The 13,451-nt window shown below is 36.8% G+C and overlaps 1 protein-coding gene across 1 annotated transcript in view; it reads left to right on the top strand.

The window, feature by feature from the left end:
- Positions 1 to 745: 745 nt before the first annotated feature.
- LOC142362534 (protein unc-13 homolog A-like) overlaps positions 746 to 13,451 on the top strand; it is a 48,470-nt gene continuing 35,764 nt past the window's right edge. The window contains exons 1-2 of the mRNA XM_075431299.1: positions 746 to 863; positions 13,241 to 13,270. Of these exons, the coding sequence (XP_075287414.1) occupies positions 746 to 863; positions 13,241 to 13,270 (148 nt within the window). The remainder of the gene's footprint in view (positions 864 to 13,240; positions 13,271 to 13,451) is intronic.

The following is a 13,451-nucleotide window of genomic DNA, read 5'->3' as shown; positions in this document are numbered from 1 at the left end:
CCTCAGCCGCTCCCCAGCGGCACCCGAGGAGCGGCGCCCTGCGGCCGCAGAGCCGCCCCCGGCCCCGCTGGCGGGACGCGGAGGCCAGCACCGGGCCGGCAGCCTGCGGGGAGAAGGACCGGGGGGGAAGGGGGTTGAGAGGAGCCGTGCCTGGAGCCGAGCCGAGCAGGCGAGGCCGCGGCACAGCCCCTTACCTTCAGCGGCTCCCAGGCACCGCAAGCGGGAGAGGACCGGCCGGCAGCAGCCAGAGCGCGGAGGGGAAAGGGAGGGAGCTGGGACGGGTTTTATCCCACTCGGGAGCGGCTACACCCAGCCCTGCGCCCGCCCCGGCCTTGGCCTCCCGCGGCGGCCGGAGCAAGGGCGGCGCGGGCCGGCACCAGCCCGCGCTCCTCAGCGCCTCCCGCAGCCCTGTCAGCGCCCGCCGAGAGAAAGGCTGCGTGCGGTAGCTGGGGAAACAGGGACCAGAGGAAAAGTACGCGAGGCCGAATGCGGGCTGCAGCTGCCCTACGCGCCCGCCCGCATCTCTGCGCTCGCCCTGCGGCTCTACGCGCCCGGGTGGGGCCGACAGCCGAGGGCCCAGCCTGCCCCTCAGAGACCACCCCCTGCTCGGGGATAGGGCACAGGAAACTTTTCAAGTGCCCACTCTGCGTCAAAGGCGGTGAAAAGAACATTTCTGCCTGCGGGAGTCGGGTGGAGGTGTAACTGCAGGTGGTGGTTCTGGTTCTCCTTAGGAGTCGCGGGCCGGATGCCGGCCAGCGTTTGCAAGCCCCCGGCCAGCGTTTGCAAGCCCCCGGCCAGGTGCTCCGAGGGTGGAGCTGGGTTTCCTCAGGCGTCAGGGGAATCAGCAGCAGCTGTGGGGGTCGGTACTGGAGGGCAGCAAGCTGCTGAACTGGGTGGCCCATGGCGAGAGGGGCACGCGGTACTGAGAACGTGAGTTTGTTAGCTTCAAGTATTTCTGTTTGCAAAACAGTAAACAAACTATAGCGAGTGAATACAGTAAAAAAAAAAAAATCTGTTCAGTAGTCTGTTCTTTCTTCGAAGGTCATCCACAGAGAAGCTATGGTCTCCAGAAGATTCTTGTAAGGAACCAAACTGACCTGGTTGTACAGTGTACGCATGAGTTCATCTTAACTGCTGAAATACTGAGAACCACGTATATAGCTGCCAGCAAAATTATGAGACTCATTGTTATAAAAAAATTCTTTATTCTAAAATCATGATTTCCTGAATTTGTTTGTCTGATATTTTTTTGAAATGACATTAAAATGCACAGGATGTTAAGAGATTTAAGTGTATTTTTAATGCTCATCGCTCTTCTATTGTAATATTATAAGTATCGTAGCTGAAGTATGCAATGTTTTTATTTTAGTGTTACTGAGTTCACATTTACACCATTTTCCTGAGGCATCTGCCTTCAGATAAATAGTAATATCTGAAAATGTGTTAATGTAATTATACTCTACATCTGTGGGCTACATTTTAGAGGTAAGTGAATGCAATGAAAACCATGTAAAGTTTCTAACATTTTGAAACGCATTTCTCACATACTCCTGTGTTTGTTTTAGCAGTTCTGTAGTTCAAATTTCAGAAGTTTATTAATGCAATATAATAAAAACTTTTAAAGATGAGACTTCTTAAACCATTTCACCTTACGAATGATTTTATGTAGGCAAGTTATAAACCCTGAAAACAGAACTTTATGGAAAGGGTGATGTTTTGTCAGGTTGCATCAGGCTAAGTGAAGAATATCGAAACATGGTATCTTAGGTGAAAACTTACAAAGGTACCTCTTTTCTGAGCTTGCTTCTGGGGGTTTTGATAGTAGTCCTATTGAAAGCAAAGTGACATGGTACAAGTCAACTTACTTTTAAAACTGTAATATTCTTTTTTCTCAGAAAAGACGAACACTGGCCATTTAAAGGCAATAGTGATAACTGGAACCTCAGTTAAAGTTTTTGCAATCAAAAGATGCTTATCAAGAAAGTGAAATAATTGCATGAGACCAAGTAACCTAATGGATAAACTGAATATTGCCTGCGCTTTTTGACACTTCATGTGAGTTGTGAATTCTGTCTCTGAACATAAATAAATGATTTTGACAGCCTCTCCTTAATCATTGATACATGGAAGTTTCCATAAGAAAAACTGTCACATACATTTTAGCACAATTTGACACAAAGGGAAGGTCACTCCAAAGACCTTAATTGCGTTGTATGCTCAGAGACGATCATGAAACCATGTGATTTCAATTTTGTCTTTCAACACCATATTTGTTATCTTGGTAAACTAAATCATTCCATAAAAGTAGTACACATATTAATAGCATACTATTTAAATATATTTACAGATGCACATTAAAAATACTGATTATGAAAGCTATATGTATCGTATGTACTACTTAGATTTCCAGATATTAACAACTATCCCAAAAAACCAAGTTGTTTTGTTTCATTCTGGGTCTCTACAATATGAAGCATTGTGTTTAAAAATATGTAGCTTTTCATCTGTGGTAAATGAGAAAAGTTTTAATATAGGATGGATGTGGTAGCATCTCAAGTTATACAACTTTTTTAAAGCACTGGTCCTACCTAAAAATAAAACCTCCCGTGGCTTGTATGTTTGTGTAAACTTTGCATTCTAATAATTCATTTTGGAAAGAGTGATTGAACAGAGCTAAAACAGGTAAATCATTAAAATAGCATTTTTATAGTAGTGGCTTAATACAAAGTATGTTCTTCTGCACTAGTTTAATAGGGGTGATATTGAACAGATTTACCAAACCTACACCAGTTTTGTGTATATGATTTAACTTTCCTTAAAAATAATTTAACTTGTACCAAACTGTTAGAAACCAGATGTATGCCAGTATAAAATGCCCACATACAAATGTCTACCATTATAGCCAAATTGATTTACCACTGTATCTCAAGCTAAACTGATGTAACTTCTGTCAAAACTACTCAGATAAGACAGATTTCAAATCACAGTATAAGCAATGAAAGTCTTTTACTGAAAATTGTAGTGTTCACATACCACTATTATTTTAAGAATAATGATTTGGTTCTAAAAATAAATTACGTGATTTATAGATATCACAAGATTTTTAAGGTAACATTGTTCAAAGTTTGGGAACTCTTGTTGTCATTTCTTTTAAGAAATTATAAAGTGAGATTTTGATGCATGTTTCAAGAACAGAATCTAGGATTTTAAGAGTAATGCCAAAAAATGGACTTGCCTTAAGTGTGACTGGAGCGATTATTGGAATTATTACCATAACTTTTACATATTATTTCTGACAGTGTTGATATGCTGATCAGGTTCACAGAACTCTGGTTTATGTCTCCTCTTTTCCTGTGAAATACGCCCTCCCTGTGTCTCTTTGTCACTATCCCCAGTTTAGCCATCTCACTATTTTCTTGTGCAAAGAGAATCCCTGGATGCTCTGTTATGCCGCTGTCAAATCCCATATAGGCCATAGCAATAGTATGAAAAGTAATTAAATGAGGTTAAAGATTTGATCCTTGAATTATTTTTATGATGTTCAGTGATTTTTTTTTTTTTTTAATATAAAAACTTCAGTGTTTTTTGTGTAAGTATGAATACATATACACACGAAGTTGAAAATCTTGTGGCAAAGACAACACCATACAGGAAGATAACATTACATAGATGAAATAATTGTATATATGTCCCTGTTCTGTGGCACTGGGTCTTGGCAAGAATCAGCATTATGGGAAAAACAGAATGAACACAGACTTGTCAACCTACCTGTTGTGATATCAGCTGGGTTTGCATACGAAAACAAACTGTAAGAGTTACCTTGCCTCAACATGTGTTTTACAAATAACTTATGTTTACGGAATATTATTGAATTGAAATCTGTAATGAATCATAGTCCAAGTTAAATGCATCACAAGTTGAAGTATCACATGTGACAACTGGTGAGGAAAGGGAGAATATGCATGCAGAAAAGGTCACACTCTTGAGCTTGACAGAGATCACTTCTTTCTGTTGGAGGAAAAGGAGATCTGTCTTGGACTTGGCTCTCCACAAGGGTGATTCACAGATGAATATGTACACAAAGGAAAAGGGTGTAGACAGTGAATGATGTGGGAAGAATCTCTTCTGAAGGTAATAAGACTTCTTTTCAAAAGTGCGGTTTCTGCATCAAAGCTACAGTCATCAGTTGCTAGTTGTACCCTTTGGGCATTATCTTCTGCTGTTGCAGAAGGTTTGCATTCTAATTCTAGGTTTTTTTCCTAATTTTTGTTCTGACATACACACAACGTCATCTCATTTTATCCAAAAGTTATTTGCAACAGAAGGGGTAAAATTAGGTTTTTTGAAGTATTTTTTAGATTCTTTTGTTGAAGAGGATTTATTTTGGCTTGGTGAGCTAGTGCGAGATTCAGAAATGCCATGTCCCATTCCAGACTTGGGTACTGGTCTACTTGGAGACATTGTGTGGTTAATTTCCCCTGTCGGTGTTTTATTTTCCCCATCAGTAATGTAATAAAAATGAGATTTACTTCCATTAGGAAAAGCTTTGAAATCTATTAATGAAAAGCACTGCAAAAGAACTTTTAAAAAACTTTTATAAATGTAGAAAGTTGGGCCTGTTTCTTATGACCTGGGATTGTGTAGGTACCTCTACATTCCTATTTCTTATTAAAAATAATGTCTGCTCACTAATTGATTAACCATTCAGATCATATAATAATTCCACTCTGTTGTGATTATTGTAATCCAATAATTAATTTCTTCAGCTTTCTTCTCTTCATCTCCTTTCAAGGATTTTCTTCTTTATATGAATGGGCAGCAAAGTCACTTCAATAAACTCAAATATTTATCTGGCCTCAATTAGCAATCAAGGCATGTTTTTGAGATGAATGAGAGCAATTAGTGGTTAACAACATTGTTGACAGCTGTCACATACTGAAATATGAAACAGCATTAGTTTAGATTACATTAGGGGATAGTTGTCAAGTACTGAGAATTTATTGTATTATCTTATGTATAATGTGATGAAATATTGATGAAAAAATGTCACATTTCATGTCAATGGAGCTATTGTTTTGCAAAGATAAGCTATGGGTATGTTCACCATTGGATATACTTCTGGAGACTTAAGAATGCTGTTGATTTAATCAGTGCTTTTATGAGAATAAATGCAATTTCACTAATTGCTACTGGATAAAAGGGTGAGATAAGTCTATACTTGTTACATTCTAGAGTTACAGCAGGCCAATATTTGTTAACGTAGAATTCAATCTCCTAATGTCTTTCTTACTGGATTTACAAATTATACTTTATTGGGTTTTTTTCCAGCAAATAATGATGCTATAGCCAGAAGCTCCAACAATAGGGTAGTTTAAAAATATTATTAATTTTGAAATACGAGTAACATGTACGCTTTTGCTTATTTACTGTAATGATAAAGCAATGTAATATACCCTTTGAGACGCTGGAGGGAGCAAAGTGGAAACAGGGAGGAAAGTTCAATCCTGTTAACTGCTTCATTTTGCTCAGAATGCGAAAACGGGATGTGTTGTTGTTAATTGCAGTTTAAATACGTTTTAAGCTTGTAGAAGTAACGATCTTGTTTTGTCCTTCTCATAAATATTTTTAAAGGTTTTTTCCTTGATATAATTACCCACTTCACACTTTTGCCTTTCAAGATTATCTGCATAAAATGGGTTTAGTTTTTATTCTTTGTGCTTTTCTGCAGAAAAGTGTGGAAAATTAGATTATATTTTTAAGGGTAAAAGATAAGGTAATTTTTATAACAGTTTTTTCCAGTTGTAAAATTTCTCATAATAAGCATCATGACCACACCTTTTCCAGTATTCTTGCTCCTGTAAGACCATATAATGTAGGCAATTATGGCAGCTGTATTTGTGTCTCGGAGTTCCTCACTTCTTTCTTTTGTGGGCCTCACAAATCAGGAGAAAGAAATTACCTATTCTGTCTTTCTACCCAAACAGGATAGGTAATATTTGGGTTTCTGGTAGATATGTATTTAATGTGGCTTTAGGGTATAAAGTTGTGGGGTTTGGGGGTTTTCGTTTGTTTGTTTTGTAAAGGAAAGGCTGCAAGTGCTGAGCTATTACAGATATTTTTAGAAATATTCATTTAAGCACTTCCTATATGTTCATTAAACAGAGATACAGGAAATAAAGATATCTCGTATTTCTTGGTTTCCACGTGGAAAATGTTCCATGGCTTTTCTTGAAAGTGAGTATTTTAAAGTGAGCTGAAGAAAGGATTACAATTTTAAAAACACAGCTACAGAGCTCATACAGATTAAATGCAATCCTTGAGAGAACCAGCAATGGAAATTTTTTGAAAGCATGAAGAAAAGGCACATTGAATTTGCAGCATATGTAGCTAATTGTAGACTCGTGTGATCATCAGGACTGACTGGGTTAGAAAACATTCTGCTAAATCAAAGAGTAGTCAAACTAAGACTGTTACTCTGTTTGTTAGAAACATTTTTTTTGTTTAAGAGTGGAGATGAAAGAATTACTGAGGCTTACCTAATTTTTTGGTAACGGCTTTATTCTGCCACCTTTTTCTGCATATAGAGCAATTCCATTGACACCAAGAAAGACAGCTAAGTGCAAGCACTCCACTAAATCACAGATTCAGAGGGGTGATAGTACATGTACAAACATATATGAAATGATGAAAAATGGCATCTGTTTGACACTTATGATTAGGAAGAGATATAGAGGCCGAAGTAACAAATTTGGTGCATAAGATGAATAAAATTGAATGTTCTGAAGAAAAAAAATCAATGTACATTTGCTATAGTAATTTTTTTAAAAAGTACTAGATCTGTTTACTCTTCAGCTGTGTATTTAAATGAAGAAAAAAGGGACAAAATATTTTTTGTCATCTCAAAATTTTCATGTGTACTATGACATACAACTCTGTTTTAATACTTTTTTTTTCTTCTGTAAAGTCAAATGTTTACTGTGCTGTACTTTAAGAGATAAATAAGATCTGAAAACATCCGAAGTTGACTGAAAGAAGAAATCATTGCTGTTTTCCAGAGCAAATCAGACTCTACCCACTAGGTGTCTCTAAAAGTAAAATAAAAGTAGTCAAGAAGGCAGCTAAAGCTGCGTAAGAACAGTGGAACAGGGATCCAGGAGGCTGCAAAACGTTTCCTTACATAGAGAACAAACCTGCACTTTTAGCAATCAGTTACTGAGTAGAAATATTTGATTGGACCTCTGATGAGCTAAGTTTCTTTTGAAACTTATTCCTCCTTAATTATAATGAGCACAGTTTAATTTTTGTGTGGCAGCAAGCAATTTTACAAAAATCATACCAATGAGCAGAGCAACTAACAACGAAATAAAAACTTTAGTAAATCTTGGTTAACTGATAATGGATTCTGAAAAGAAAATACATTTTACTTTACAAGTTTTTTTGCATCGTTTAAGGTAGCTTTTTCTGATCTGTTTTGCTATACAAAGGGGGCATGCTTTCTGGGGCACATGACTTCAGTGCGCCAAATGACTCCATTGAAGAGACAGAGATCACAGTGAGGGCAGAATAGTACCCAAACCTAAGGACCATAATCAGTTGTGATCCTCTTCCCAGGTAGTGTAGTGGTACATTGACTGGTTTGTACATGCTCTGTTTCTAGTTATGTAAAACAGTTAAAATATGTATCTTTCTTTTCATAGGATTCTTAATGAGAAGCTCCCAAAGCACTGTACAGTGTTAATTCCAACACTATTTTCATAAGACAGGTAAGTGATAGTTTTCTCAGTCTTTATGAAATTCGGGTCAAGGAAGGAGAAGTGTGAAGTGACATGCAAAATTTGTACACAATAATCTTAAGGTTAATCTGGACTGAATAGCCTATTTTTTTTCTAAAGCTTAGGACCAAATTAGAAATTGTACAGTTTTCTCACTAACTACAGGTATTCAACTATTCAAAACTTAGAAATTTGTGGCTTTTTTTAATAGTTGAAATACCACTTTTCTGTAATAGAATAAGAAAAAAAAAGCCCTATTAGATGTCTATTTGTAGTCTAATAACCTACTAGCTCCTGTGGCTATCACAAATATGACAAGTGGAATATAGATCTATGACAAGTTACTGTGTGTTAAAACTTCAGGATTTTTTTTATTGTTGCAGCTTGACTATTTGTTATAAATCTGCAAAACTATAATAAATAGATATGTTATTAAAATTTGTATCTATGTACTTAATGGTTAATAACACATAATATTTTGAAGGTGGGCCCTTCCTTTGTTTCCTGTTGGAAAAGGGTAAATGGAGAGCGTTAAACTCATTTGTCAAGGTGATTCTTGTGAAGCCCAGAACAGATGAGCTATTATCCCCAGCCATAGTTGTGCCTATCTTTTGGATGCAAGGACCAAACTGGTCTAATTTGTAGTTCCTGTCTTCAGTATTGCTCATAGTTTCTCAGGGTCAGAAATCAGCTGATTGATTTTCTGCTTATCCTGTCGCTTTGGTGATGTATCTCTTGATAGTAAATTTTGTTACAGAGTTCATTAATTCTATCTTTTATCACTTATGGAGTCTACTGAAAATTATAGTATACACCTGGGGATGCAGAATCTATATTTCTGAAAGGTAGAAATAAACTGGCTGGAAAAACTGATTTTTTTTTTTCCTTGCTTTCCTGGTTGAATTGCTTCTCATTGGTTTCAGCTTTCTGTGTTATTGTGATCACAATAATGATAATATAGCTGTTTATCTTTGAATTTCATCTGAAGAGTGCGTAATCTTCTTCTCCCACTGGCTCTCATTTCAAGAGAATGATTGACTTCAAGCAGGGGGCAAAAAAGCAGTTTATCCCCTAGTCTTCTGAGGTGACTGGCATATTTGTTCTGCTCCTACGTTCTATATTTGTAATATCTATTGAAATTTGGCTGATTTTTTTCCCCAGTTTATTTCTTACTTCCCGGAATATTTTTAAATATTCTCTCATATAACAAAGATACCTTAAAACAGTAATAGGCTGTGTTTTCATTTTTGTGCGAGGGTTCAGAGGTTATCTTCTGTGTATTTTTGCAGTCAGGTTTAAAATATGCTCTGTTCTTGCCCTTCCTTATGCAACATAAATCTATGTGTTCACGACCATAGTTGTTCCATTACAAGTATCCTGTAGAGGAGGAACTTCCTGAGAAGAACAATATGTAGTTTTAATGCCAAGTAGGTAAATCAGCAGAATGAAACCTCCTTGCTTTTGATGAATTAACTAAAATATGCTCACAGGCTTTAGTTTGCTAATATGTGCTATATAAATTCATATAAAGAAAGAGAAGTAAAAAAAAGAAGGCAGATTCTCACTAGAATATGTAACCTTACAGATTAAAAGAATCTTATCTTTGTATCAGTTGAGAATTTGGGTTGAAAAATAATTACATACATCTTTTGGAAGCAGATGTCTCAACAGTGTCAGGTGTCAACTGACACATCCTTAACAGCAGTGTACCTAATTACTCTCTTCTGTTGAATAGAGTGGAGTGAAAGTATAGACAGTTTGATATAGTTTAGATAAAATTGCAATGTATACAATTCCTTTTCGTTCTTCTAAAGTCTTGATTCTGCATATAGATCTGCAATGTTGGGACCTTTTAATTGAAGTCAAATTATAGGACTGAAATGTAATATCAGGCATTACACAAGAAATTATAATATGGAAGAGGAAGACATTGGGGCAGACATTTTATATTTTAAATAACACATTATTTTAAAATATAATAAATGTGTTTTCCAAATGAAAGAGCATTTGCATGTTCCCTGTTCTCAGTCCATAGTGACCTTCTGCATATATTGAAGTATTCTCTGCATATTTTCTACCATAAAGTTGTAGCATCTTTCCCAGTTGCATATGTAAGAAACAGTCATGCCATCACAGGGACATAAATGAACCACAATGACTGCTGTAGCTGTTGGAACCCAATGATTCAAGGAGAAATTCGGTATTCCACATGAAGGGCCCCAATATCTGAGAAGGTGACAGCAAGAAAGGAAGATGAGGCAAGTTTGCACAATTTCAGAATGATACAGAGATGCAGCTGTGTGACCCATGCTAAGGCTCACTGTGGACTCTATTTACTGAACCTTCAGTCAGCAGTGATTACATTTTTTCATTTGACCCAAATACACACTTGGGATTATATTCTTCTCAGCCACTATGTACCAGACCAGCTCTGTTAACTTCAGTGGAACTCCATTGCTTGTGTAAGGTGGAAGCCTGGCTTTGAGATGATCAGACTGCTGTGGGAGACTTGTTCAGAATAAAGAGAATTCAGAAGAAAGATATGCAAATACATTAATCTAAAACACAAGACCAAAAAGTAGTACGTTAATAACTTCGTGTTATGACATAGTAGCATGATCCTAAACCAGCATAAGTACTAGATACTTCTATGGGAGAAAAAAAATCAAGTCTACACACATTATGCAGAGTGACTGTAGTCCATCATGGAATCCTGCAGTGAATTTTCTTCAATGTCACACTTAAAAGATTTTTGACCTTGTGGGCTATCACAGAATCACAAGATGCAGCCTCTCAAGATCATCTAGTCCAACATCTCTCCTTAAAAACAAAGTCAGCAAGAGCAGGTTACCAATGATTGCGTCCAGTCAGGTTTTGAATATCTCAAGGACAAAGACTCCACATCATCTCTGGACAACCTATTTTGGCGTTAAATTACCCTCACAGTAAAAATTAGTTTGCTTATGTTCAGGTGAAATTTTGAGTTTCAATTTGTGCCCATTGCCTCTTCACTTGTTATTGGGCAACAATGGGAAGAGTCAGTCTTGTTTACGCCCTTCCTTTGGGTATTTATAAACACTGATAAACCCACTCCCCCTCCCCAAACTTTCTCTTATCCAGGCTAAACAGTCAGCTCTCACCTCTCTGTTGAGGTGTGGCCATCATCCAGACCCAGTTTCTTGGAACTGCAGACAGCCACTCCTGAACTCAGAAGACCTATACACTCCCCTCTGCTCCAAGGACAAGCCCCTACTTGAATTCAAGAACGAAGACCAAATGCTACAATTACAATATGCAGGAAATTGAAAAATTTTAGAAGTAAAATATTCCATGTCTGTGGGACTATGTATAATATTAACTACAATTTAAAAAAAAAAAAAGCCTCAGTATTAATCTGAACAAGTAGTCACAAACACCAGTTTTTATAATTATTTCAGTGTTTTTATTGCTGTAAAATATGCTAACATTGCATGAGAGTATTTACTATCTAATAAACTGCTGCAATAGCATTAGAAATTCATGAAGTATGTTAAATTCAGCTAGTGTTTTTGTGCAAGATTTATTCACACCTTATTTTAGAAAGTTAAACCTACTTATGCTTAGCTAATACAATAGAGTTCTGACTGTGTGAATCTGCATTAAAATATAAAAAAATTAAACCTTCTATATTCCATTTCAGATGCTTTGAACGTATTAAAATCTAAGTTTAAGAACTCCCAAAGTATGTTCGTAATAAAATAGTTGCACTGAGTTTGAGCTGGCAAAGATGTCATTCAGAAATGTGTTTAGACTAGAGGCAGCTGCATACAGCAGATAGAAGATGGGGAAATGAGGGCAAGGAAACAGTTGTGATATTTCTCCTTTCCTCTTCCATCTTGGAGAGTGTGTGTAGATGAAGAAAGAATTTGTCATTGGTCTTTCACTGCTGCATCAATTGGCTGGCTTTCCTCCATGTGAAACATGGGAGGAGCATGCAGGAAAAGTGAAACACACTTGCAGTGCAGAAACAGAAGGAAAAGAGTAATTTAGTCTTCAAGCCAAACTAGGTTTTTTTCCTGTTTGTAAAAAAAAAAAAAAAGCTTACTTTCAATTTGTGTTCTTTAAAATATTTTTCTACTGGAATGGAACTTCTCTCAGTAAAAGGTACGTTTCTTTTATCATGCAAGCTCCTTTACCAATGTGACACATATTTAGTAAGTGGCTATAAGAAGCAACTTCATAGACAGCAGATGTGAATTGCTCATTTAAGTCGACGGGAATATTTCTTGCAGTAGTTCCTTTAAGGGAAGTCAAGTAAGTGCAGTGCGTAAATTCTACACTCTTGCAGTGCAATTGAACTGCTGCAGTGTTTGGACTCTGCTGGTGGCTCAGCGACAGTTTGGCCTCTCTTCTCTTCTCTTGCGATGAAAGTGAAAGCTTTTTCAGTGTGAGTTATGATGGATTTATCTGGCTGTCAAATAGACATTCTGCAAAGAGGATGCAATTCCACAGAATATTTAGGGATGTTTAGGGATAGATGAAAGCAAGAATAAGGAAAAGGAAGGTAGGTGAAGTTAGGCAGATGGGAAGGGAATCGGAAAACAATGGTAAGCTTTTGGGAACCTTTGTGGTGTAAAGCTGTGGACTCAACATTTTTATTTATTGGGAATTACTAAGTCCTAAGTATAGTAGTGAAATATATGATATATCTAAGTATATTCTTAGAGCAGGTTTAGTTTTTGTATGACTGCGGTGATTTTTCATTCAAATTGAACTGAACTGTCTTACATGCATTGATCTGGCAGGAAAATTTAAACAATATTGAATTGTACTATTTAAAAGTCTAAATTCAATGAACTTTAGTAGTCAGACACTTGACACAAAATGATAACTAGGTTAGATTTTCGTAATTATGATGACTGTCTGAATCACAGTCCTATTAGCTTTAGGGCATTTTTCTTTAATGGAAGTGATACCATAGCATGGAATGTAAGGCTGCTGAATAAAGTCAGGATTTGAAGGGTTCACTTTTTAAGTGGTAGGGTGTTTACTGCAGTGTGTCTTTTCTAATAGTCAGAGTAAATACAAAGTAATAAAGGATTCTTTGTAAGATGGTAGAAGCTACTTTAGATTATATGAAGTCTGTGAGCCTTCTGTGACTATTATTGAGAAGAATTTTGAACTAGCATTATGAGGTGATGGATAATATACTGCCCTCCCTAGTGACCTGCTCTCCATTCTGCCCTTTGTATTGTATCCAAAGTTTCTCTAAGCTGCAAAGACTTTCCACATGTTTCCTTTCCCAAAGAATTGTGAGTAATCATACTAGCTTACCACAGTGGTGCTTACATTTTTTTTGAGTACTTATTTTCATTTTTCATTGAGTTTTTTTTATACCACAGAAATCCCTTAGGGTTTTTTTCATAAAATTTATTGGCAAGCATTTTTACGGTATTATCTGAATGTAATCAATTTCTTTTTTTTAACAGTGAAAAAAGGAAGGTTGGATAAAGCAGCTGGTGAGTCTAATTTCCCTTTTAATTTCTGGTTTACATTTTTACTCCTTGGACCTGCATGTGTGTGTCATACTAAAGAATCATTTAAGCCTGGGACTACTTTCATACATTTCATCAACAGTTCAGTACAAAAAACAAATGAGGAAAGAATTGAAAAATTTACATGTATTTTAAAGATAAAATT

Source organism: Opisthocomus hoazin, chromosome 10 (assembly GCF_030867145.1).
Source record: "Opisthocomus hoazin isolate bOpiHoa1 chromosome 10, bOpiHoa1.hap1, whole genome shotgun sequence".
NCBI lineage: Eukaryota > Metazoa > Chordata > Aves > Opisthocomiformes > Opisthocomidae > Opisthocomus > Opisthocomus hoazin.
Note: the sequence above shows the minus strand (reverse complement) of the source record. Positions and strands in the feature narration are given on the sequence as shown.